Source organism: Saccopteryx leptura, chromosome 5, assembly GCF_036850995.1.
Source record: "Saccopteryx leptura isolate mSacLep1 chromosome 5, mSacLep1_pri_phased_curated, whole genome shotgun sequence".
Taxonomy (NCBI): domain Eukaryota; kingdom Metazoa; phylum Chordata; class Mammalia; order Chiroptera; family Emballonuridae; genus Saccopteryx; species Saccopteryx leptura.
In genome coordinates this window covers 131,681-157,493 of record NC_089507.1, presented here as the reverse complement: position 1 = coordinate 157,493, position 25,813 = coordinate 131,681, and the positions used below count along the sequence as shown (strand labels likewise).

General features: G+C 57.7%; 3 protein-coding genes across 5 annotated transcripts; 2 read left to right on the top strand and 1 right to left on the bottom strand.

Moving 5' to 3' along the window:
* The first annotated feature begins 158 nt into the window (after positions 1-158).
* Positions 159-15,209, top strand: SLC49A3 (solute carrier family 49 member 3). 3 transcript variants are annotated; one of them, XM_066386998.1, is made up of 13 exons: positions 160-174; positions 388-584; positions 2,740-2,803; positions 5,367-6,215; positions 9,796-9,954; positions 10,101-10,314; positions 10,470-10,546; positions 11,836-11,973; positions 12,111-12,227; positions 13,012-13,164; positions 13,374-13,531; positions 13,764-13,873; positions 14,478-15,208. In XM_066386998.1, exons 4-13 carry the CDS (start codon positions 6,078-6,080, stop codon positions 14,723-14,725), a joined length of 1,512 nt encoding a protein of 503 aa, XP_066243095.1. In that variant the 5' UTR covers positions 160-174; positions 388-584; positions 2,740-2,803; positions 5,367-6,077; the 3' UTR covers positions 14,726-15,208. The 3 variants fall into 3 exon arrangements, with proteins under 3 accessions (XP_066243098.1, XP_066243095.1, XP_066243097.1); XM_066387001.1 differs by lacking the exon at positions 11,836-11,973 and having other exon boundaries at positions 159-174; positions 14,478-15,209; XM_066387000.1 differs by lacking the exon at positions 160-174 and having other exon boundaries at positions 388-527.
* A 20-nt stretch (positions 15,210-15,229) lies between these two features.
* MYL5 (myosin light chain 5) lies at positions 15,230-18,627 on the bottom strand. Its single transcript, XM_066387004.1, has 7 exons — positions 18,610-18,627; positions 17,809-17,916; positions 17,580-17,655; positions 16,777-16,881; positions 16,099-16,177; positions 15,670-15,718; positions 15,230-15,377 (listed from the first exon to the last, which is right to left on the bottom strand). Exons 1-7 carry the CDS (start codon positions 18,610-18,612, stop codon positions 15,276-15,278), a joined length of 522 nt encoding a protein of 173 aa, XP_066243101.1. The 5' UTR covers positions 18,613-18,627; the 3' UTR covers positions 15,230-15,275.
* Positions 18,628-22,306: 3,679 nt separating this feature from the next.
* Positions 22,307-23,805, top strand: ATP5ME (ATP synthase membrane subunit e). The gene is made up of 4 exons (XM_066384862.1): positions 22,307-22,463; positions 22,648-22,702; positions 23,207-23,305; positions 23,726-23,805. Exons 1-4 carry the CDS (start codon positions 22,428-22,430, stop codon positions 23,749-23,751), a joined length of 216 nt encoding a protein of 71 aa, XP_066240959.1. The 5' UTR covers positions 22,307-22,427; the 3' UTR covers positions 23,752-23,805.
* Positions 23,806-25,813: the final 2,008 nt, after the last annotated feature.

Genomic DNA, 25,813 nt, shown 5'->3' with positions numbered 1-25,813 from the left:
TGTTCGGCCGGGACCCGGAGAGAGAAGGGTACTGGGGCCGGTACTGGGGCCGGGCCTGGGGCGGGGACTTGGTCAGAGGGTGTGGACCGACCCAGAAAGGGACGTGGTCAGTGGGAGCATCGGGACGGGGCTCTGCGGAGGGACTAGACTGGACCCTGGCGACCCGCAAAAGGAGTGAGGCGGAGGGCGGGGCCTGGCAGGGGCGGGCGCAGGTAGAGGCGGAGCCTGGCCGTGGCTGGAAGGCGGGGCCAGGCGGAGGCGGGGCCAGGGAGAGGCGGGGCCAGTGGGACCGGGTGGGCGGACAGGTGCTGCACCAGCCTTCCCGGGGCCTCTGGGACCCTGCATCCCGCTGGCAGCTCGCGGTGATTCCTGCTGTTCTTGGACCAGGGTTTCTGCTGGCCGAGGCAGTGTCGTTCTTGCATTCCTGTCCTTCCTGGGAAGTAGCACCGAGCGTCCCCCGTGCACTAGTCAGAAGCCCTGTGGACAGAGAGGAGCCCTGTTCTGTGTTCCCGGACATTCGGCTGCAGGTTTGACACCACAACTAGTTCCTGTGTCCACCTTTACGCAGGCCACGTCCTAGATCTGTAAGCAGTGACCGTGACATGTACACCCTTGTGGGGTCCATACTGTGGAGGGGACAATAACAGAGGGAAACAGCTGGATGGGGAGGCAGAGGCTGTCCCCATTTAGCTGCATTAGGGTGGATGAGAACAGAAGGGACGCAGAAGGAGCCAGCCCTGCAAATATGAATAACAAAAGAGTGCGATACTTAGCTCTGATCAGGTAGCTCAGTTAGTTAGAGAGTAGTACCAATACGCCAAGGTTGTGGGTTCTGTCTCCTGTCAGGGCACATGCAAAAATCAACCAATGAATGCATGAATAAGTAGAACAACAAATCAATCCAGCACCCAGCCAGGGCCTTGAAATATTCTTAAAAAACAGATCCTGTTGGGAAGCAGTTGTCTGTGGATATCTCCTGATTTTGTGTCTACATGTCCCAGTCTTTAGAGCAAAGTCATTCACAGCTACATTTAGAATGTTTGGGAGACGGTCCAGGGTAGACAGAAAAAAGACTCTCCCTCCCTGAAGCTTTGCTTACGATCCTGAGTAAAGAGAAGGTTTCTCTCTGTAGAAGGCAGATGGGCCTGACCAGGCGGTGGTGTAGTGGATAGAGCGTTGGGACATGGAAGACCCAGGTTCAAGGTCGCCAGCTTGAGCGCGGGGTCGTTGGCTTGAGCGTGGGATCATAGATGTGACCCTAAGGTCTCTGGTTTGAGCAAGGGGTCACTTGCTCTGCTGTAAAGCCACCCCCGCCTCTAGTCAAGGCACATGAAAATAAACAACTAAGATGCTGCAACAAAGAATTGATGCTTCTCATTTCTCTCCCTTCCTGTTTGTCTGTTCCTATCTGACTCTCTGTCTCTGTCAAAAATTAAAAAAAAAAATAAAAAAGAAGGCAGATGGATGAGTCTCCTAATGTGAGTGTTCTGAAACACTACTGTACAGGCAGGTGCCACCGGCACGCCCGTGTTGATGGGGGTGGAGGAACCAGTTGCAGGAATGACTGTTGAGTAACAGATGTTCTTTGCCTCTGGCCTGGCCTTGTGTGTCCCTGGAATGCACACATGGAGACTGTGAGTTTACCTTTCTAGCTTGCAATAGAATGAAATCTCACACCCTTCACAGTTTCTGATTTAACACACACGTTTCACACCAGACACACACATGGTGGACACAGTTCACACACTATATACCAAAGAATTAGGTATGTACTCTTTCATAATTTTGTCTAATTCAGAAAAAAGAATTAGGTAATTATTTCACCCATACATACACAAAAGATAGAGACCCATTTCACACCACACATACCAATAACCCATACAGACTTACATAACACACCCTGACACACACTAGATACCCTCTCACACCAGACACATACACAAATAGGTGACTATCGGGACTAGCATGACGATAGATACTCCTTCATCTTCTCTCCCACCCTCTCTCTCTCACAGACACACATCCCAGATAGTCCTCATACCATGCCCATTTCACACCACACACACGCACGTGCATGCATGCACACACAAAAGTGAGAAAACCAGCTATTTCCATGTTCACAGGCTGAATAGTTCTGAGCAGTAGAGATGGAATTGGTACAGTAGGGTCCCTGATGGGAGGGGACAGCAATCTGGGTCCCAGGTACTTGTCACAACTTTGGGGTGTATGTGAGCCCTTCTGTTGGCTTTCCCCTATGTAGGAGGGAAACAGAGGAGTGGGGTGACCCCAAGGGCTGCCCTCTGGTGGGGAGCACAAGTCACAATGAGCAGAGCCATGTTCTCTACTACTGGCCAGCCATGTAAACTGTTTTTGGTAGATGAGTCCCTGATTGGCCTTCTGTACAGAGAAGGAGGGAGTCATATGTCCTCTTAGAGGAGCCTGAGAGTCCAGATTCTGACCTGCTTACTCAGCTCCCTGCTGTAGGTGGTGTTGGGGTGTGTGGGCTTTCAGCAGCCATGACCTTGAGGCAAGCAGCACATGCAGGCAGGAGTGAAGGCCTGGATACTGAGAGGGCAGGTGTGCTTCTGGAATCAGGTATGCTCTGGCCTAGAATGTGTGTGGAGAGGGATGGGTCACTTGTGGAGAAACCACCAAGTAGGAGAGTGGGGCCCTAGAGGCACAAGGCAGAAAGGTCACACACCTGGCTCCTGTCCCATATAGCTAACATTCTTTTGACAGAAACAGATAAAAACCAAATGAAAGCCAACAAACAGGATGAGGCTGCGAGCATCTCCTACGTATGGTGAGGTTTCTTCCCTGACATTATCCTCAGCAAAGAAGATGTTGCCTTTGCACCAGCCTTGGCAAAGTGATGGCTCTCAGTTGCTTAATTTTAAGCAGATTCTGTTTAGGGAAGACAGCCTGAAAAAGCCACAGTTGGTGCTAGTTTGGGGTGCTGATAGGAGTCTATATTTGGTTAAGTAAAAAGGAGGTAGGCCCTGGCCAGTTGGCTCAGTGGTAGAGCGTCGGCCTGGCGTGCAGGAGCCCTGGGTTCGATTCCCAGCCAGGGCACACAGGAGAAGCGCCCATCTGCTTCTCCACCCCTCCCCCTCTCCTTCCTCTCTGTCTCTCTCTTCCCCTCCCGCAGCCAAGGTTCCATTGGAGCAAAGTTGGCCCAGGTGCTGAGGATAGCTCTGTGGCCTCTGCCTCAGGCGCTAGAGTGGCTCTGGTCTCGGCAGAGCGACGCCTCGGATGGGCAGAGCATCGCCCCCTGGTGGGCGTGCCCGGTGGATCCCGGTCGGGCGCATGCAGGAGTCTGTCTGACTGCCTCCCTGTTTCTGGCTTCGGAAAAATACAAAAAATAATAATAAAAAAAAAAGAAAAAAAGGGAGGTAAAGAAGTTGAAACAAAAACAGACAAAAAAAGAAACTGAAAGATTTAGTCATAATTGTGCATACTCAATGCTATTTTAAATAAGCCTTTAAAGACAAGTTGAAAAGCAAGACATAGGTGTTTTTTGTGTGGAGATCGCCAAAAGATCTCCTCAAGGTGTGCTGATTTCAAAGATGTGCACATGGACCTGGGCTCAGGTGAGGCGCAGGTGTGCCACCTGTATTTGAAACATGAGCAACTGAGATGCTTATGGTGAGATATTCATCCAGAATTTAAATAAGACAGTTTCACTAAAGGTAGAAAAGTTATTGTTTCCAAATGAATGTACTTTTCACATTATGTGAGTTTTAAATTTTTTATTTTCCACGGTGGCTGTAACATTTTACAGTGTTACCCACATGACATGAGTGACCAAGTTACAGCCTCACCAGCATTTGATGCGTTTTTTTACCCATTCTGAAAAGTGTGTGGTGATATCTTATTGTGGTTTTAATTTGCATTTTCCTAAAGGCTAATGATGTTAGCCATTTGTCACCATGTGCCATCTGTATATCTTCTTCAGTGACACGTTTCTTCATGTCTTTTGCCCATATTCTAATTGAACTTTTTTGTTGTTTTTACTGTGAGTTCTTATTTTATTTTTTTTTTAAGTGAGAGGAGGGGAGATAGACAGACTCCCACATGTGCCCCAACCTGGATCCACCCAGCAACCCCTGTCTGGGGCCGATGCTCAAATCAACCAAGCTATCCTCAGTGCCTGAGGCTACCGCCTGAACAATCGAGCCACTGTCTATAGAGGGGAAGAGAGAAAGAAGGGGAAGAGGGAAGGGAAGAGAAGCAAATGGTCACTTCTCATCTGTGCTCTGACCAGAAATTAAGCCCAGGATGTTCCCATGCTGGGCCAACACTCTATCCACTGAGATAACCTGCCAGGGTCTTACTGTTGAGTTTTGAGGCCTCTTTATATCTTCGAGGTACCCATCCTTTGCTGGATATGTGGTTTGTGAATGGTTTCGCCCAGTCTGTGCCCACAAAAACCTCTGGTTAGGAATTAGTGTTAAACCTATAGCTCAATCTAGGGAGAACCGACATCTGGACTACTTTGAATCTCCAGGTCCATGAGCATGGTATGCTTCCATTTTTAGTGTTTTATTGTGTCATTTGTAGCATAAAGTCCTGTGTACATTTTGCTAACTTTATATGCAAGGATTTAATTCTCTCTGAAGTAACTGTAAATGACATGTATCATTAACTTGGGTTTCCACATCCTGTTATTGGTGTATAGAAATGCCATTGTGGCCCTGGCAGGTTGGCTCAGTGGTAGAGCATTGCCTGATGTGTGGATGTCCCAGGTTCGATTCCCTGACAGGGCACACAGGAGAAGTGCCCATCTGCTTCTCTACCCCCCCCCCCCTTGATTCTCTCTCTCTCTCTCTCTCTCTCTTTTCTCCTCCTTCAGCCATGGCTCTATTGGAGCGAGTTGGCCCTAGGCACAGGATGGTTCCATGGCCTCCGCCTCAGGCGCTGGAATGCTGAAATGGCTTGGTTGTTGAGGAACAGAGCAGAGACCCCAGATGGGCAGAGCATCACCCCCTAGTGGGCTTGCTGGATGGATCCCTGTTGGGGGTCATGCGGGAGCCTGTCTCTGCCTCCCCTCCTCTCACTGAATAAAAAAAAGGAGAAAAATACCATTTATTGTCATGTTGCCTTTGCATTCTGTGACTTTGCTGACCTGTGTGCTCCACCTAAGAGTCCAAGGTCTGGGGAGGAGGCCCAGCGTTTGAGCAGGAGGGTCCCAGGTGGTGACCCCAGGAGTACAAGGCAGAGCAGTGTCCACTTATGTAAGCCCTGGGGACATCACCGGTGACCTCAGGAAGAGTTACACTGGGGTAGAAGGGAGATACGTCCTAAGAAGAGAATGCCGCCCACAGAGACAAGCTGACATTCTCTCCTCTCTGTCTTCCGGCCCACAGGTCTCTAAAACAAACAGAATACCGTGTCTCCTCCTCTGCCTCAGCTGTTTTCTCAGCTGTAAGCGCAGATAATCACCGGGTGGGGGAGGCTGTCCCTCCACCCCCACCCCTCTCTCCTGGCCGTGGTTCAGAACTTGGCACCGCCCTTGCCCTGCGCAGGACAGGCTCACCAGGCCTCCCTCTTCCTCCCGCGCCAGCGCCACTTCTGCACTCCGCCCCTAGTTCCTGCTTTCCTGCACGAGTCTGAGGACTAGTCTGGATTCCACGCTCTTCGAAAACGGACCCCAGTCTCCTCTTGCAGGCTGGCCTCTGGCTGCTTCCTGTGACTTGTTTGGACGTCAGGAATCGGGGCTGAAGGATGGCAAAGGGGACCTTTCCATGCCCCTTTCAGGAAATGCGGACCATCTGCAGGGCAGTGACTTCTCGGCGCCTCTCCTGCCGCCACCCACGTAGGCGTGTCCACCGCAGGAACCAGAGGCCGTGACCCGGCTGGTTCCCTGCGAGGAGACTCTGTCCCTGTTTTGTGGCAGAAACTTCCACCCTGTCGGACGGGGAAGGGTCTAGCTTCACTACCGGCCCCTTTCCCACTTGGCTGTGCCGTGACCCCTGACCCTCGGGCGGGGACTGATCCGGAATTCCCGCCCCTGCAGCCCCGGTCCCACCTCTGAAGGCTGCCCGAGCCCTCGCGCCGCAACTTAAACCGGCAGGCAGATGATGGCAGGGCCGGCGGGGGACGGACAGTGGGCCGCCGCGACCCCGGCTCTGGCCGCGCTGCGGGTCTACCGCGTCTACGCGCGCCGCTGGGTCTTCCTGCTGGTGGTCAGTCTGCTCAGCTGCTCCAATGCCACGGTACAGGCTCGGGCTCCTCGGGGCGGGGGGCGGGGGGTGGTGTCTCTTCAGGGCGGGAGCCGAGGCTGGAAACCAGCATGGAGCCCCTACCCGCCCTTGCCGGTGCCTTGGTGCGCCCTGTGGGCGCGTCTGCTGTGGGGCTCGAGTTTGCGGGACCCGAAGGGGCAGTGGAGCCGCAGGGGCGGGGGTGTCCTGCCACCACGCAGGTGCGGAGGCACCGGGACGGGAGCTCCTCCTGGCTGTGGCGGCGCGAGAGAAAAGGGCTGGTGTCCCCTTGCCAGCTGAGCGCAGGTCCTGTGATCTATGGTGGTTTCCAACTGTAGACAGATGAAAGGCATCCTCCAGACGTCCCCACTCCCTCCGAGAAAGTCCGCACGTGGGACAGGCTTTCACGACCTGGCTCCTGCCCAGCCCCCTTCCTAATCCTCTTCTTCTACCTGTGCCCTGACCTGGGTGTCTGATTCAATTCTGGGCTCCCTCAAGAGGCCTTCCTTACCCACCCCCCTCCTCCATAGCTCCCCAGTGGCCCCATCACCTATTCTATAACTGTCCCCACTGCTGGCAGGGAACTCAGCCTCAGACTAGGGATCAGCCAGTGAGAGTGGTCAGCCCGTTCCTGGGGCCCAGCCCCCCAGCATGCTCCTCTCTCCAGTCTATCCTTACGCTCCCAGATGCTCTGCCCAAGGCCTGTGCTCCTCTTTCCCCAGCCCATCAGTCAGATAGGAGAGAGAGCTTTTCTCCACCTGCCCTCCCCCTGCTGGGCCGCCTTCCCCCTGTTAGGCCACCCTCCTGTCCCTTGAACAGGCATCTAAGGCCCTTGAGCAGAGGGGGTGTGTAGGGGAGATCTTTCTTCTCCCTTATAGGTTTTTCTGGCTGGTCTACTAATTGACATGAGAGGTTAACAAGATAAAACAACCACACTTAATTACTCAGGTATCTGTGGGAACCCCACATACCTGAGAGAGTCGGAGACAGACAGATGCAATGAGGTAGGGAGGGCTCTTCACCGGGGGCCTCAGCGGAGAGGAAGGTCTCCACAGGGTATGCTGAGAAGAGCAGATGTCCAGCAATGGAAGTTAGCCCTGGACTACAGGTAGGGCATAAAGTTGTTTCTGGTGATAACTCATTATGGGCAATTCCCCTAATCTAAGCCCTTTAAGGAAGAAGTAAAATTTCTCTTGAGCCCACAGGGTCTCCATTGCCTTCAGCTCAAAGTAATTCACGTGACAAGTCTTGGGGAGGCCTGACTAAAAGGCCTCCAGGGGCTTGGAGCCAACCTTTTCGCCCCTGACCCTCACATGGCCACCTGCGCACGGGCCAGGCTGCACGGGCCACCACACATCTCGCCTCCCCAGTGTGCCTGGGGACCCTGTGTGCGATCCCTCAGCCTCCCCCGGAACCATGGGAACTGGTTGGGCAGAGTTTGCCACGGTGTAATTATGTAACACAAAGCAGGACCCACAGCTTGGGGAGGCCCAGTGGCCATGGGACGGTCAGAAGCACAGACTGGTGAGTAGGGATGGGGCAGGCAGGTGTGGACACAGCCTTGGGGAGGCTCTCCAGCAGCAGCATTCTTGGGAGTCATTTCACATTCCTTTTCTTCCCTTTCTTGCTGGCTGGGGTATGGAGAGCCGGCCCTGTACTGGGACAAACAGCAGGGCAGCTCAGGCCCTGGGTCTGCCATGGCCCTGATGCCTTTTTTCTCTGTGGGACGCATGGCTGTGGCTTGGTCCCAGGTCCCTGTGTCTGGGAAGCTGGAACTGGCTTTGGGGACAGTGGTATGAGGTGCAGAGCAGGGGCCTCCTCGTCTCCTGGAGCTGCTTCAATGAATCCAAGGGTGGACAGGCATCCTAAGTGACCTTGAGAAGTTCCCTGGACACTGAGTCAGAGATCTGCTGCACCCGCTTTTATGCACAAGTCGTTACAGAGCAAACAGAATTTCACCGGGAATAGCCACAATCCCTGCCCTGGTCGGCACTGTGAGCACTGACCATCAGGAGTACCCTGGCTGAGCCCACTTAGCCCCTCACTTACTCTGTGTGCAGCGGGGTGACTGAGGGGTGGGTGCAGCAGTGCTTGGAGTGAGGTCTGGGCTGGCCTTGGAGTGGTTCAAAGGGAGCCCGATGATCTGGAGAGCTGGCATGTGGGCGGCTGCCTTCGCTCAAAGGGACATCAGGAGCATCTGGCAAGGTTGGGCAGGAAAAAGAGAATTCTCGTGCAGTGGGGACAGGTGTCGTTGCCACGTTGACTTGAACATTTCAGAGGCATCTCTGCTCTGCCAGCCACGAGCTCTGGAGATGAAAATGCTGAGAGGTGGGCTCTGCTCAGCAGGGCTGGGCTGGGAGACAGACACCGTGGGGTCTCTCGCTGGATCAGGCTGGGCAGAAGGCAGCTAGGCCTGCTTAGGGGCTCTTTCTGAACCTGGGGGATCTGTCCCCTGCTCTGTCCTTTAAAAAAAGGAAGAGAGGCAGCTGTTGCCAAGGCTTGCTGTCATGTGAGGCTCTGCGGTCAGACTGTCGAGAAAGCTATGTCTCTGACCTCTGCCACGGGAGAGTGTGGCCTGAGGAGTGTGGCCTCCTAAGTCCTCTGTGAGCTGGAAGATCCTTCACTTAGATTTGTGACACTTTGGGCTTGGTACTTGCCTGGCCCGCTTCGCTCCTTGTCCCTGAAGTAAGCCTCAGGGTGAGGTGAACTCCTCCTCTCTTGGCCCACATACCTTTCAGGGACCAGATGGTGTCTCACTTCCTCCCGGAAGCCTTCCCCACTGACCCAGCCACCCACTTTGCGCTGGAGGTCTGCTGTGTGAAGAGTCCCAGAGCGTGATAACGCCTACAGCTGGGAAACGTCTCCTGCTCCCAGGGGCTCTCGCCTCCTAAACACCTGGGTCCCCTGTGGGGGAGGTGGGGCTGGCCTTGGGCAGGGCTCCCACGCAGTCCAGGTGTTTTCACCTGGGACCAAGTTTGCGGACAGGCTGGAGGTGCCTTTTGGGCTTGTCTTCTGTTCCCCCCCCACCCCTGGTATCCCTCCCATGGTCTCTTCAACTGAACCTGTCCACGGCTTTTGGTCCACCGTACCTCCTGCCTTTGTCCACCTGGGCATCTGCCGCAGGCACTGAGTATCTCCCCAGAGGTGCTCCTTCGCCCAGCCCTGCCATGAACCTGGGGGGCCACTGGCTCCCCCATCCTGACCCCTCTTCCCGGTCCTGTGCTCCAGCCATGCCTAGTGCCCACCTGCCACAGTGCACCACACATGGAGGTCCACCTCCCACTGACAGCCCTTGGGCCTTTTCCTTGGAGTGTCGGTCCTGGTGGAGCCAATTGTCCTGCAGGCTCTGGCCAGGTTGTCGGTCCCCTTCGGCCCCCAGGACCATGCCTGTAAGGATGGCACTGTCCACCGTTCAGGCATGCTGTCTGACCTCCTTCATCTGGAAACTTTCCTGGGGTTGACCAGGAGAAGACCCTGGCCATTATGGACTGCAGGACACTTTCTCTTCGGCCGGCTGGACAGGCCTAGGACAGCAGGTGGGTGTGGGGACTGTGGAGCTGCCCCTGGGCTAACGCCAGCCTTGTCTGCCCCACAGCTGTGGCTCAGCTTTGCGCCCGTGGCCGACACCATTGCCCAGCACTTCCTTCTGTCCACGGACCAGGTTAACTGGCTCTCGCTGGTCTACCTGGTGGTGTCCATCCCGTCTGGCATGGTAGCCATCTGGGTTCTGGACTCAGTCGGGCTCCGCTGGGCGGTGAGTTAGACCCACACCAGGGCACGCTCTGGGATGGGGTAGGGACCCCAGGTGTGGGCTGGAGAGCCATGGCCCCCTCCCCAGACCAGGGTCCCCAGGCAGAGCATCCAGCTGCCTGGACAGAGTGTCTGACCTTGTCCCCACAGACCATCCTGTGCGCATGGCTGAACTTTGCTGGGAGTGTGCTCCGCACCCTGCCCTACATGATCCTCGAGATTCAGGACCCGTTTGCCTTCCTCATGGGTGGCCAGAGCCTCTGTGCCCTGGCCCAGACCCTGGTCATCTTCTCTCCAGCCAAGCTGGCTGCCTTGTGGTTCCCTGAGCACCAGCGAGCTACGGCCAACATGATCGGCACCATGGGTAACTCGAGGGGACGAGGCGGAGGTCTCCTCTGGCTCAGTGTCCAGGTCCTGGCACCTGGGCACTCCTAGCTCGTAGAGGGTGGAGGGCTGCACTGGTGGGCTGGGGACCAGGCCAGGCCATGGCTGACCTGACATATGTCTCTGGCTGTCCAGCAAACCCTCTGGGGATCCTGATGGCCAACGTGCTGTCGCCTGCCCTGGTACAGAAGGAGGACGACATCCCTATAATGGTGAGGGATCTCAGGAGTGGCACCCACACACATGTGTATGTTTGTGTGGTGTGTTTGCGTGTGCACGCGTGTGTGTTTGTGCGCATGCTTGGTGGGCTCTAGTGTGCATGATGGTGTCCACACCTGTTGGAGAGAGTGTGTACCAGCGCCTCCCTGTGGCCACATGGTGCATGCAGTATTTCTCCCAGTGGGCAAGTCCTGGGCACCTTCTCAGTGTCCGGCATGGTTCTAGGGACCAGGGTGTAGGGCGAATTCCTTGGTGGGGAGAGACCTTGGTGAGGGGCGAGGCTGGCCTGACCAGAGGGCGTTTGTGGGAGGGCCAAGGCGGGAGATGAGCTCAAGCGGAGAAAGTGAGGTTTCTGTGAGGAAGAGTGTTTCTATCGGGTCCAGAAGCACTCAAGACATGAAGGGTGTGGCTGAAGTGTCCGAGAGCCCAGGGCTTTGCTCCGGTGGAGGCATGGGGCAGGCTGTGGCTGAGGGCTTGAGGCGAGAGGGATGAGGGACTTCCAGCTATGTTGTGGGTGACTGTTGGGGACATTCACAAAGGTTGGAAGAGGCCGTGCGGAAGGCAGTTGGCTGGGTGAGTCTGGAGCTGCAGGAGAGGCTGGGGTGTCTGTCCCCGTGGAGTCATCCTTGAGTGTTACTTTTTTTTTTTTTAATGTTTTATTTTTTTTATTTTTATTTTTTTCTGTATTTTTTCTGAAGCCAGAAATGGGGAGAGACAGTCAGATAGACTCCTGCATGCGCCCCACCGGGATGCACCCGGCACGCCCACCAGGGGGCGATGCTCTGCCCCTCCGGGGCGTCACTCTGTTGCGACCAGAGCCACTCTAGCGCCTGGGGCAGAGGCCAAGGAGCCATCCCCAGTGCCCGGGCCATCTTTGCTCCAGTGGAGCCTCGGCTGCGGGAGGGGAAGAGAGAGACAGAGAGGAAGGAGAGGGGGAGGGGTGGAGAAGCAGATGGGCGCTTCTCCTGTGTGCCCTGGCCGGGAATCGAACCCGGGACTCCTGCACGCCAGGCCAACTGCACGCCAGGCCGATGCTCTACCACTGAGCCAACCGGCCAGGGCCTCTTGAGTGTTACTTTGAAAGCTGGGGTTCCAGATGCAGCAGAACTGTGGGCTCACTGATGTCCACCTAGGGATGGTGAGTGAGGGTGGTCTGGAGCCCGGAGTGGCAGGCCTGAGGAGCTTGTGTGTATGTGTGTGTCTGCGAAGTCCTGTGTGTCCATCCGCAGAGCCTTGCGTGTGCATGCACACACACGTGCCTGCATGCATACCCTCTCCCCAGCTGACCAGCTACATCATCCCTGCTGGCCTTGCCTGCCTGCTGGCCACCGCATGCCTCTGGGAGAGTGTGCCCCCCACCCCGCCCTCCGCTGGAGCCGCCCACTCCACCTCGGAGAAGTTCCTGGATGGGCTGAAGCTGGTCGGTTTAGTGGGATCTGGGTCTGGGGAGGGTCTGGGGCAAGGGGTAGGCCCGGAGGGGAAGGAGCTGGGCTGGGCTCTGTGGAGGCCCTGCCTGTGCTGCGGGAGCTCCTAGGCTGAGCGGCCCTTCCCCTCCAGCTCGTGAGGAACAAGGCCTACGTCATCCTGGCTGTGTGCTTTGGGGGCGGCATCGGCATTTTCTCCAGCTTCTCAGCCCTCCTGGAGCAGGTCCTCTGCGTGAATGGCTATTCCAATGTGAGTGCCCGCCTGTCCTGGGGCCCCCAACAAGGACGGGGCTTTGGGAGCCCATCACCCTGCAGGCTTTCTGCTTCTCTGGCTCCTGTGTGTGGCTATGGAGTGGCCCATGGTCTCCCTAAGCCCTACGTGTCCACTCTTAGACAGAGTGACTTCCTGTTATGGGCACTGTTGAAATGCTCTTTGTGAAGAGTGGTCAGGTGCCAAACACGACCTGCAGATGGGGGGCTGTGGGCTGTGGGGAGGTGGCGGCTGTGCTCAGGGTAGAAAATCGGGTGGTGCTTTTCACTCTCTCCCAATGCCCCAACCAGGATGACCCCAACCCTGTAGTCTCCAAAGCAGGGTCCTCCTCTGATACTGGATGTGCAGAGTGAAGGGCCTTGGTCTGCTCACAGCATCTGTGGCTGTGCCCTCTGCTGTCTGGCATTGGCCCTGGGGGTGGGCTTGGGGCTCTGCATGTTCCCAACTCCTCACTCAAGGACCGAGGGGTGTTTGCAGTGACTGGGTCCTTCCCTTTAGCAATTGTTGAGTTCCCGGATGAGGTGACACAGGGAAGAGGCACCTGCAGGGGAGTATATGCCACCCCCTACCCCCCACATCCTACACACAACCGACAGTACAGGACGCCAGTGGTATGGCCCTGCCTGGGCCCCTGCATGGCTCAGTGACCTTGCTGTGTGCTCCCTGGTGACAGCCTATGTCCTACGGGTGGGTGTCGCCTCCTGGGTCCCTGGTGGTATGGCACCCTGATGATGAGTACCCTTGGCCTCCTGTCTTCCCCCAGGAGTTTGCGGGCCTCTGTGGGGCTCTTTTCATCGTGTTCGGGATCCTGGGGGCGCTGGTTCTCGGCCTGTATGTAGACCGGACCAAGCATTTCACCGAAGCCATCAAGATCGGCTTTTGTCTCACCTCTGTGGTCTGTGTGGCCTTTGCCCTGGTGAGTGTCCCCTCGAACCAAGGCCACCTGCAGGGGGCAGTGGGTGCTCCCGGGGTGGGCAGCTGGCAGCCCAGCCAGAACGGACATGCAGGCCTTGCCCACTCAGTCCTGCCACGCTCGGCCAGCCAGTGCTGCTGCCAGGCCCGGTGGAGCTGGCGTCCGGGGCTGCGGTGCATCTGACTGCCATCTCCTGTACGCTTGCTGCCCAGGTGTCCCAGCTGAGGGGACAGAACATTGCACTGGCAGCCATCTGCTCACTGTTCGGGCTCTTCGGCTTCTCGGTGGCGCCTGTTGCCATGGAGCTGGCAGTTGAGTGCTCCTTCCCTGTGGGTGAGGGAGCGGCTGCCGGCCTGGTCTTCGTGCTGGGGTAAGCACACACAACCCCTGCAGTGTTCCTGGGGACCCCTCACCCATCCCAGGCCACGCAGCCGTGACCTGCCTGCTCTGGCAAGGCTGGTGTGTTCCGATCACCTCCTGTGTGCAGGTGTGGACAGGCCGCCGGAGCCACGCTGACCAGAGCGCCTGGCACTGTGGGTGGGGAGCAGTGTCTGGGCAGGGAGTAGGGTCTGGGCGGGGCTCAGGGCCGCGTGGCTGTCCAGGCAGGCCGAGGGCGTGTTGATCATGGTGCTGCTGACTGCCCTGACTGTGCGCCGCACGGAGCCGTCCTTCTCCACCTGCCGGGGTGCCCAGGACACCCTGGACTGGAAGGGTGAGTGTTCCAGCCCACGGGAGCCCCGAGAGCACAGGCACGGAGAGCAGGCCTGGGTCCCCACCCCCTCCAGCCCTGGGGACCTCCCTCCAGGGACCCTTTTGCTGTCTTCGGTGGGTGGGTGCTGGGCACCCACAGAGTGAGCACAAAATGGTGTCAGAGGGCAACAGGCAGAACCCGCGGCTCAGCATGGTGGGAGCAGCCCTGAGACTCTTACAGAGCCCAACCTAAACCCTGTGTGAGTTGTTTTAAAATGAGATCAGGAAAAGAAAAAGAGACGGACAGAGAGAGAGAGAGGAAGATAAAGACAGGCAGAGGGAGAGAGAAGTGAAGTGTTGCACGTCAGGCCCCAGGGCCGGCCCAGTGACTGTGATACTGTGCTCTCGGGCCGGGGGGGCCTGGAACGGGATCTGCCCCTGGCGTCACTCTGTGGTCGTGGCTGGTGGGGTCCCCTGGGACTCTGCTGGCTCCATGGCCACACTGGGTCCCGTGGGGCGTCACTCTGTGGTCGTGGCTAGTGGGGTCCGCTGGGACTCTGCTGGCTCCATGGCCACACTGGGTCCCGTGGGGTGAGCCTCGGGCAGAACTGGTTGTGTCCTCCCAGTGTCCATGCTGCTGATGGCCGGCCTGAGCACCCTCTTCAGCTGCTGCTTGGTGCTCTTCTTCCACACCCCGTACCGGCGCCTGCAGGCCGAGGCCGGCACGAGCCCCTCCGTCCAGGAGCACCAGTGCCCGGCTGCTGCAGACCTCACGCCCCCCCAGCAGGCCCCCCCTGAGGCCCTGCCCAAGCACTCCCTCGGCCAGGACACTGCAGGAAACCCAGGGGCAGCTCATTCCCAGAGCTTCTCCTGACCTTGAGAGGACATCACAGGTGGCCCTGCTAGGCCCGTGGACTGAAAAGCCAGCCTAGGGGTGTAGAGGGACCTGGGAAAGCCGGGCTCTAGTCACCGGGGCTGTGGCAGCCACCTCCGAGACTGGGCAGGGCACTAGTGTCCCACACGTGCCTCAGGGACTATAGCAGGGCGCAGCAGGACGGCCAATGATCACACCAGACCAAGGGCAGCTGGTGCAGGGGAAGCACATGGGGGCGTGGCTGATGGGAAGATGGACAGGTGGGGTGTTTCTGAGTGCCCCCAGATGTCTGTGTCTGGATTGCACAGGTTTGGGGAGAGCCTTCCTTGAAGAGTCCATCCCAGAGCCTCTCGCAGCCTCTGGCCACCAAGTGACCAGATCCCAGCCTAGGTGCTGACAGGTGGGGCCGGGCTGGGCGGGGGGGGGGGGCAGGGGCAGAGGAAGAGCTTCACAGGAAGATGTCCCCCCAGGCCCTCCCTCCACAGACACAGGCAGGTTTGCGGGCTCAGGTTTATTGGACTGGTGGCAGCCAGGGTGGGGGAGGCACCCCTCAGTCCTCCTTCTCTTCCCCGTGGGTGAGCACATAGCTCAGGGCCTTGTAGTCCAGGTTGCCTGCAGCATCGATTTTTGCAAACTGGAACATCTGGTCAACCTGCATGCAGGGTGGTGAGGGGTCAAACCCAGGCAGGAGAGGAAAAGCAAAGGGTCCCCGAGGGCTGTAACCCAAGGGTGAATTATAGGCCCTGAACTCCAGCTGGCTCCAGTCTTGTTTCTGCGCTTGGGGCGGGGGTCACTGCAGAGTGAGGGGTGAGCTGGGGCTCAGTCTCTGGGTGTCCTACCCACACCAGTACTACATACAGCTTCTTGGGGCCAGAGCATCCCCAGCCCATCCCTGGAGTCCCAGGAGCCATGGGGCAGGAGGTGGTGGGTGCTGAGGGCCTAACCTCGTCTGCAGTCATCTTGTCTGCCTGGGACATGAGCAGCCGCTTGATGCTGAGGACGAGAAGGGAGGCACTGAGTTAGGCTGCTCTGAAGAAAGGGTCGGCACCAGAGAGCTGAACAGTGGCGAGGGAGGGGGGGCGGCTGTGTGTTCACACCACACTCCTCTGTGGGGTGGGGCTGAGTCCTGGGCACCAGGAGCCTTTCTCGACACACATGCAGGGGTCACCTCCCCTGTGGGGTGGAGACTTAGGGCAATCGGAGGCAAGTGCCCAGCGCACCAGACATGCCCATTCCCAGTGCTCGGCCGAGGGGGCCCTCAGACCCAGTGCTGGGCAGACGGATTTACCCTCAGTTACCTTGAGGGATTCAGGGTCTTAGGGGATGGGGGAGGAGGGTGACCTTGATGTCCCTCACTCTGTGGTCACACTCACTAGTCCTTGTTGATGCTGCCTTTGCCATCAGGGTCCAGCATCTTGAAGGCATTTAGGATGGTCTCCTCAGCATCCGTACCTGCCCACAAGATTCCAGTCCTGTTCCAGCCGCCCCGTGGTCCCTCCATTCTGTGCCCTCAGCCTGAATGGCCCTCCTGCTCCTGAGCACCTAGGGGACCCTGCAGCTCCTGTCCTGGGGGATATTCTCAGGGTCCCCAGGGTCCTGCCGAGGCCCGGAGTTGGGGCAAGTGCTCAGTGAGTGAGGGACAAAGACCTCCAGGGGGCAGACAGGAGGCAAGGGTGACACTGAATGTCAAGTTCACAGGCTTTGGGGTGGAGGGCATGCGAGACGTGGGAGGGCCACAGATGTGGGTCCCAGAATGCTGGTTCCTAGAGCTTTTCAAGAGATCTGAAAACTTGGATTTTTCTGTGAAACATCTGGATTTCTAAATAAATACACACTGCACTGGGCTTGGCCAGCTTGAGCGCGGGGTCACTGAAATGATCCCAAGGTCACTGGCTTGGCTGGAGCCCCCCAGTAAAGACATGTATGAGAAAGCAGTGAGCAACTACAGGTTGATGCCTCTTATCTCCCTCCCTGTCTGTCTGTCTGTCTGTCTCCCTCTGTCTCACCAGAACAAACAGAAACATGCACTGGCTGATGGCCAGAGAGCTCACCGGTCAGTTTTTCCCCAAACATGTTCAAGAACATGGTAAAGTTGATGGGACCTGTGGCTTCCTTGAGCATGGCATCCAGCTCATCATCCTTGACGTTGGTTTTGCCTGTCACAGACGGGGTTATGGGGCAAGAATGCCCCCATCCTTGTTGATGCATGTGTTGTACCCACTGGCAAGTGCCCTAGGGGGCTGCCCACCTCCATTGTTCTCCCAGTGACCCCAGAACAAAGTCGGGGAGACTGGAGAGGGAGGCCAGCAAAAGGGGGGACACCTGGCCTCCCAGGTGTGGTGGGTACAGGTTCTGCATGTCAGTAGGACCCCAAACCCTGAGCGCCGGGGAGGTAGACTGCTAAGGGGGTGAGGCCGTTTGGAGCCAGGAAGGTCTGTGATGTGCTCACCTGGCCTGAGGGGGCCTAGAGGGAGGGTGTGTCTGTGCAAACACACCCAGGTAGAAACCAGCTTATCCTCTCTGGCTTCAGGGACAGGACCACCTCAGGCTGAGAAAAGCATGTCCCCAGAGGGGGAGTAGAGGGGAGGGCCAGATGCCAGGCTGCACTGTGCTGGGGACAGGACCCACCTCAGGCTCCTGCTCCTTCTGGGAAGTAGTGTCCCTCCCTGGACCCGGTCCCAGCCTCCCCCTTGCCCGTCTGGGCTGTCTACCCACCCCAGCACGCCCTGGTGACTCCCCTGCCAGCCCCAATCAAACCAGAAGGCCATTTCTCCTCGCAGCCTGTGGGATGTCAGCTCAGACGTTAAGGCTGAGGACCAGGTGGGCCGTTACAGAGTTCTTCCCGGGCACCTACCCAGGGAGGCGTAGGTGTCTTTCAGGTCCTCCTTGTCAATGAAACCATCTCGGTTCTGATCCATTAGTGTGAAGGCCTGGAATGAGGCCACCCCACTTGAGGATAGGCACCCACCCCTACTGGCCCGGGAGCGAGGCTCATGCAGGGTCACCTGTGCTAGGGTCCCCAGGGAACCCCTGGAGCAGGAACTGTAGGGTAGGGGGCTCTTAGTAGAAGAGCAGAGCCTTACCTCCTTGAACTCCTGGATCTGGGTCTGTTCAAAGTTGGAGAAGACATTGGAGGAGGCCCTCTGTGCCCTGAGGGCTCCCCCTTCCTTCTTCTTGGTCTTCCTGCTGGCCTGAGATGAGAACACTGAGGCTGAGGGTCCCCCAAACCAAGCGCTTGGGAGATTTACTGCAGAGGATGGGTGGATCACTGCACGCAGGTCCTGGGTCCCCAGGCTGGAACTGCTTGGTGAGCTCAGGGGCCCTGAAAAGTCCCTGACCACACAGTGGCCAGGGTTCACCTTACAGGGATCCCCAGACTTTTTACACGGGGGGCCAGTTCACTGTCCCTCAGACCGTTGGAGGGCCACCACATACAGTACTCCAGTACACTGACCACCAATGAAAGAGGTGCCCCTTCCGGAAGTGTGGCGGGGGCCGATAAATGGCCTCACGTGAGGGGCCGCATGCAGCCCGCGGGCCATAGTTTGGGGATGCCCGATGAACCTTGCCCTGCTAGATCTACAGTTCGGCCAGGGGCCAACTGGGTGTCCAAGGAGCAAATGGACTGTGTAGGCGGCCAGCAGGCATGCAGGCTTGTTCTGGGTGTCCTGCTGTGAAGGCCAGGACCCTCTCCCACTCCAGATTGTCACTGGGGCAGCCACGGGGCATGGATCTCCCCTGGCCCCCAGCACACACACATAAATCTGCACGCATGTGCACAAACTGACCTCGTGTGCACGTGCACTCTCACACAGTCACACTTGTGAGGACACACATGCACACTCACACGCCCCCGCCCAGCTGCCTGTCTGGGGCACACTCACCATGCTGGATCTGCCTGGTGTGATGGTCTGTGCTCTCCTTGCCCAGGTCGTCTGTCTTAAGTTCCTGCCCAGTCCCCCAGGACGGCTCTCACTCTGTCTGTCACTCCCTACAAGGACAGGCTCAGGACCCCCCAAGGGATGAGACAACTGCAGAATGAACTTTGGCAGTCAGCAGTGACTCAGATGCCCCATTCTGTCCTACCCAGCAGGGCCCTCAACCTCCCAGGGACCTCCCACCAGCCCGTTACCCAGGAGCCCTTGTTATCCTGAATTCTGTGCATCTCCTGGGCCACCTGCATGTGGGCTGAGGGCCTGGTGGCCTGCAGGAGCCAGAAAAAAGGAGTGCTTTTCCCAGATTTTCACAAGGGCCCTGTAAGTGGACCTAGTAACCAGTCACCATGCATTACCCAACTATACTCCGTGTGCCCTCACTTCCCTGCCTTGGTGGCAAAGAGATCCCAGGCCTCCAACCCTGGTGCTGGGGCCACCCCTCCTGTCCTCACTGCAGGAGGGGACAGAGGGCCCGATGGGACAGCTGGGGCCAGCACTCAGCCTGGTCTTCCCACTGTGCCATGGTCCTGTGGGTCCCTTTCACCACAAAGTCTTAGTCTGGGTGCTCTGGTCCTGGGTAGGAGCAGCAGCTGCAGCTATTGGTGTGCAAGGATGAGGATGTTGTGGAGGGTCTGTACAGCCACAATAGCTAGGTAGGTGACTCTGGAGCCACGTCTCTGAGTCCTCACCTCTGCTGCAACTGTAGCAGGGGTCCAGCTCTCGGGGGCACACCAAGTGAGTGGGACAGCAGGCACCCTGAGGAACCTGGGGAGGTGTGATCCACCTGCCACGACTCGGGGGTTCCCAGTGTGCTCTGCCTAGAGGACTACTAGAGGAAGAACGCATGACTGATGTGGGAGACCTGGCCTGGGCTGCACCTCGAACAGGGACTCCACTGCCCCCAGCGGAGCAGGGTCGAGCTGGGCCTGGAGGGGCCCTGGCTGGGCGGCAGGAGCGGGGAGTGCCACACCAAGAGGGCAAGGCATGTGGAACCTGTGCTCACAGGCCCCTGAAGGGGAGGGCCAGCAGCGCCCCTCGGGAGGGTTCCTGGCGCCAGCCAGGGCTGACTCCATCACTAAAGATAGTCTTGGAACCTGGCTCCCTGGAGAAGATCGGGATTCGGCATGGACAGCTGGCCTTGACAGGTGCAGGGAGTTAGCAGGCGGTGCTGGTGTCCTGAGCCAGGTGGGACCCCATCCCTCCAGGCCCCAGAAAGGGCAGTGGGCCAGGGTGAGTGTCCTTTGGCTTCAGGGGTCTTCCCTGGGTGGTGGTGGTGGTGGTGTGGGTGGGTGCCTGTGTGGGTGCTCCCTGGGTTACCACCTTCCACCCAGTGGGAGCTACTGGTATGTGGTCCCCCACCAGCACTCTGGCCCCACCTTTGGTCCCAGAGACACTTATTTTTGATTCTGGAAGCAGCAGTTGCTGAGGAGTCTGGTTTATTTTAAAGTCCAAGGAAGGGTAAAGACGTTTGTCACCTGAGGTCATCTGCCCAACTGCTCAAGGGAAGAACGTGTGTATGCCTATGTATGAGGCACACTCAGCATGACCATGCAGTCTGTTGGCACAGGGAGTTTATCTTGTACCTTGTGGTCAGTGAGTGCTTACACCTTCCTCTGGTGCTCAGAGAGGCCTGCCCGGACCCCAGACCCTCCACTTAGGAAAGGGCCCATGACCTATAGGACAGGCCTCGATGTTCCTGCCCCAGCCCAGAAAATAGTTAGGTGATTTTCCAGTTTTCCAGCTGAGACACTTAGAGCCAGGACTGCAGAGAAAGCCAGGAGAAAGCATCTTCTGCCCAGGCCCCTGGAGGTGGGCCTCCCTGTCTTCCCTCCACAGATACAATGATTACTGAGCCTTCAGAGCCCTGCATTCTACTCTCTTTAGGCTCAGATCCATTCTGAAACACATGGGTTTGGTGAGGAGCAAGAAGTGGGCTCCCCCTGCAGCAAGGCAGGGACCCTAGTGAGTCCCAAGCCTGGTTCTTAGGGACCTTCTCCTAGGCAGCACGGGGCCAAGGGGTGGAGGGTCCACTGGACAGGTGCCTAGCAGGCAAGGTTGAGAGGCTGTCTGGCCACTATGCACCATTTCTTTCTTTTTTTTTTTATTTTTGTATTTTTCTGAAGCTGAAAACGGGGAGAGACAGTCAGACTCCCGCATGACCCCGACCGGGATCCACCCGGCACGCCACCAGGGGGCGATGCTCTGCCCCTGGGGGAGGGTCGCTCTGTTGCGACCAGAGCCACTCAAGCGCCTGGGGCAGAGGCCAAGGAGCCATCCCCAGCGCCCGGGCCATCTTTGCTCCAGTGGAGCCTTGGCTGCGGGAGGGGAAGAGAGAGACAGAGAGGAAGGAGAGGGGGAGGGGTGGAGAAGCAGATGGGCGCTTCTCCTGTGTGCCCTGGCCGGGAATCGAACCCCGGGACTTCTGCACGCCAGGCTGACGCTCTACCACTGAGCCAACCGGCCAGGGCTCTTTTAATTCTTTTTTAAAAATTCATTTCTAGAGAGAGGAGAGAGAGAGAGAGAGAAGGGTGGGGGGAGGAGCAGGAAGCATCAACTTCCGTATGTGCCTTGACCAGGCAAGCCCAGGGTTTCCAACTGGTGACTTCAGCATTCCAGGTGGACACTTTATCCACTGCGCCACCACAGGTCAGGCATCCACTGCCCCATCTCTGGGCAGCCCCTCTGCACATCTGGATGTGGCCTGGTGGTGTTTTCAGCAGTGCTGACCAGAGATCTGGGGGAAGACAGGTGGCTACTCCGAGGGGGGTACAGAGGTGGGGTGGGGTAGGGTGGGGTAGGGTGGAGGTGCTGGTGGTGGTGGTGATGGTTTACTCCAGGGCCAAGGGTATGGGGTGGGACCCCAGCAGGTGTGACCACGTCTGTCCTTTTCTTCTGCACATGAGGTATGGGGGTCAGCGGTCCCTGACTGAGGTGGACCTTGGAGCTTGGACTCTGCAGGATTCTGAGGGCAGGAGTCAGGAGAAGCAGCAAGCAGGTTCCACTGGGAGCGGGGAAGGCGTCTTCCCTGGAGGACCCCAGTCCCTCCGCCGGAGAGGCTTCTGGGATGAGGAGACTCTCTCTGCTGGGGGACTGGACGGCGGTAGGCTGGAGACGTCACCCGAGGGAGCGCGGTCGCAGAAGAGTGGACCAGCCACTGCCTCCCGCCTCCACTATCCGAGGGGCCTGGGGGTAAGGGGACCTGCCCAGGGGGAGCCGGCCTGCATTCAGGACACTCAGTACCCGGACCCCGGACTCCCTTCCCGGGCCGTCCTCGGGGCTGCGGACACGCCGGTCTGCGGCAGCGGCTCCCTCCTCGACTTTCCCGCAGAGATGGGAGCCCCCGGTCAGGGGGGAGCGCGCTCTTTGCGCACTTTGTCAACTTGACTTAAACTTTTCAAATGTTTGGACCAATGATGTGCGGCCCTCGATTTCTGCTCGATCTCGCCTGGAGACGTTGCGGCCGCAGATAGTTGCTCATCCACCCGCGCCCACCCGCGCCGCGGGCCAGCCTCGCTTCAGCCGGTCACCGCGCACGCGCAGCCGGTCGCGAGCCGCGCTCCGCGGGCCTCGCGCGCGCTAGGTGACGTCATACACGACCCGTGCGGGCGCGCGCCGTTTCCCCTCCAGCCGCCAGGGGCGCTGCACTCACTCGTCGCCGACAGCGCATGCGCTCGCCTCGTACACTTTCGTGACTCTACGGCTCTCCCCGGCCTGTGGCGTCCTTGTCCGCCCAGGATTGTGCTTCCGGTGCGAAGGTCACGGACAAGATGGTGCCGCCGGTGCAGGTCTCTCCGCTCATCAAGGTGAACTAGGGTCCGCGGATGCTTGCCGGGGCTCGGGTCCGCGTGGGCCCCGCGTGTGCGACCCTGCGGAGCCAGGGACCCCCGCCCCACGCCCCTGACTCCTTACCCCGTCCACCGCGCCCCCGCCCCGCGCATTGATTCCCGGACCCTGACCCCCCCGCCTCTGACCGCCCTCTCCCTGCAGCTCGGCCGCTACTCCGCCCTGTTCCTCGGCGTGGCCTACGGAGCCAAGCGCTACAGTGAGTGTCCTCCGGCGCCGGGGGCTTGTCGGGCCCCTCAGGGCCCCGCAGTGCCGTCCAGTAAACCCGGCGGAGTAATCGCGCCGAGGGCAGGAGGGCGGGTGCAGGCGCGGGCCCAGAGGCCCAGGGCCGGCGTGTGGGTCGACCCGGGAGCAGCTCCGGCGGGCGGGACCGAAGTACGTTCCGGTGTCTGCACCGCCCCGGGAACTGGGCAACGGGTGGTGGTTGTCGGCTGGTGCGAGCAGGTGTGCGGGAGCCGCCGTCTGAACCGAGACCCCGGGCAGCGCGACCCGGCACCGCTCGCTGGGTGGGGCTCTCTGTTGACGGTGATCTGGACCTACATCCAGGTAAAAGGGAATTAACAGCAGGGACGATGGGGTTCGCAGGGACGATGGGGTTCGCAGGGCATCCGCAGGTAACCCTGCGTGTGGACGGAATTGCTCTGTGCAACGTTTCAGTAGAGAAGTTCATTGACAGCACCTCCCTTGCCGCGGTTCCTTACAGGTTACCTGAAACCTCGGGCAGAAGAGGAAAGGAGAATAGCGGCGGAGGAGAAAAAGAAGCAGGATGAACTGAAACGGATTGAGAGAGAATTAGCAGAAGGTACTGGTGTTTGTGAATCTTACAGATTTGTCCTCCACCCAGATTTTTAGGAAATCTGCTCCTGGTGACCCACAGTGGAGGAGAGGGGCCACCCCTTTTATCCAGCGCTGGCCAGAGGGGTGGTCCAGGGGGCACATGGTGACATCTTACTTTTAGTGAGGCCCAGGTCCCTAAGCCTTGCAGGTTAATTGTCTGGGAGTGTGAACTGGCCAGGCCTCCCTTAGAGAGGCCCCAGGAGCAGCACCTGCACACTTCTCCCGCTGACGTGGAGGGATAAGGACCGCCAAGGATGGGAGTTTAGGCAGAGCATAGTTGGACTCTAGTGGAACTAGACGTGGAATGTTGAACACCAAAAATCTGAAGTGCTCCTTTTGAGTTGGTTGAACAGGTAATAATGCATGTTTTCCTTTAACCTTTCAGCCCGAGATGACAGCATACTGAAGTGAGCCGGCCTTTCTCCAAGCATTGTGCATGAATAAAGTTTTCTGTGTTGTATGATGCTCCGGTTCCTCACTGTCCTCCATTTGTGTGGGGTGGGAATGGGAAGGGCTTTCAGAAGAATTATCACCCACTACAGATGCAGGATGTTTGTATGAGGGGAAGCACAGTTACTCTGTCACCTGTTCTCTGGGGCATCCAGGTGGGAGCCCCAAAGGGTGCAGTTTGTAATGGAGACACAGTTAGACTGGACATCATGGTGCTATGTGACCTTTTGTTCTCTAATGTGGCCTAGTCCTGGAGGTGCAGGGCTGGGGGTTGAGGGGGCCACAGTGCAAATATGGGGGTGGGGTTGGGCTGATACCCTTAGAATTAAGAAGTGGATTTCCAGCCTCCCCTTCATGATACTTTCCTTTTTTTTTCTTTTTTGTGACAGAGAGAGGGACAGGCAGACAGGAAGGGAGAGAGATGAGAAGCATCAATTCTTCGTTGCGGTGCCTTAGTTGTTTATTGCCCGCTCATATGCACCTTGACCGGGGGGCTACAGCAGGCTGAGTGACCCCTTGCTCAAGCCAGTGACCTTGGGCTCAAGCTGGTGAGCCTTGCTTGAACCAGATGAGTCTGCACTCAAGCTGGCGACCTTGAGGTTTTGAACCTGGGTCCTCCCAAGTCCCAGTACGACACTGTATCCACTGCACCACTGCCTGGTCAGGCCCCTTCATGATACTTTTCTTTGATCCCAGGGAGGGAATGTGGCCCAAGAACCAGGACAGGGTGCTGCTTGGGCCCTGGTACCTGAGGGGACAGTCAGGTTCTGCTTTTTCTCACCCAGTTTCATTGTAAAGTGAGTTCACATGCAAGTGTAAAAGAACATAGGAAGTAGTGTGCCAGCACTTCAAAGCTCTGGTTTGGTTAGGGTGCTGAGTGAGTCCACCTGTGAGGCTGGTGAGTTCCAGCCTAGAGCAGCCAACTGGTGCCGAGTTCCTCTGTGAACCTGGAGTGGCCTGGGCCCCAGTCACAACCTTGTCAGCAGGTATCACTGACCATTGAGACAAACTGAAACGCTCTGTCCTGTGAGGCTGGGCTGTGTAGTGCCTGTCCTCTACCCCATCCTGTCCCTGCAGGAATCATGGAGGGAGGTCCTGAGTGGCATCTGAATTGGCCTTGTAAGAACTGGCCTAAACCCCTGCTGAAGAGTTAACCATGAGGTTAAGTGTCATCCAGTGTTGGGGGCAGGAGGAGATGTTTGGAACTCGCATTAGGTGTTAAAAGTCCTTAATTTCGGCCCTGGCCGGTTGGCTCAGTGGTAGAGCGTTAGCCTGGCATGCAGGAGTCCTGGGTTTGATTCCTGGTGAAGGCACAGGAGAAGCACCCATCTGCTTCTCCACCCCTCCCCCTCTCTTTCCTCTGTCTCTCTCCCCCTCCCGCAGCCATTGGAGCAAAGTTGGCCCGAGTGCTGAGGATGGCTCTGTGGCCTCTGCCTCAGGCACTAGAATGGCTCTGATTGTGGCAGAGTGACGCCCCAGATGGGCAGAGCGTCGCCCCTGGTGGGCGTGCCGGGTGGATCCCGGTCGGGCGCATGCGGGAGTCTGTCTGACTGCCTCCCCGTTTCCAACTTCAGAAAAGAAAAAAAAAGTCCTTAATTTCTGCCAGATAATTAGTGCCTGTCTCAAGTATGTCCTGTCTCCTAGTTTGGAAATGACTATGCCTTTCTTTCTGGTTCAGACATTAAGCCATTGGAGGCATGTGATGTTGCAGTAAGGGGACTGCAGATGACATGAACTGGAAGGCCTGCTCTGACCTCTGGGTCCATGAGCAACAACATACAGAGCCTTTATTACAGATTATCTCTGCACAGCTCACTAATTGCTGGGCTACTCACAGCCTCCACGTTTCAGCCAGAATTCTGTAATTGGTTGTATACTATGTGCCCTCTGCTGTCATTTCCACCACAGAAAAAAAAGGGCAACTTGTTTTCATTTTATTCTAAATTTCTGGTCATATATGTTTCCTAAATTAGACGGGAAACAGTGTCTGTATCTATCTACCTACCCATATACACATAAATAC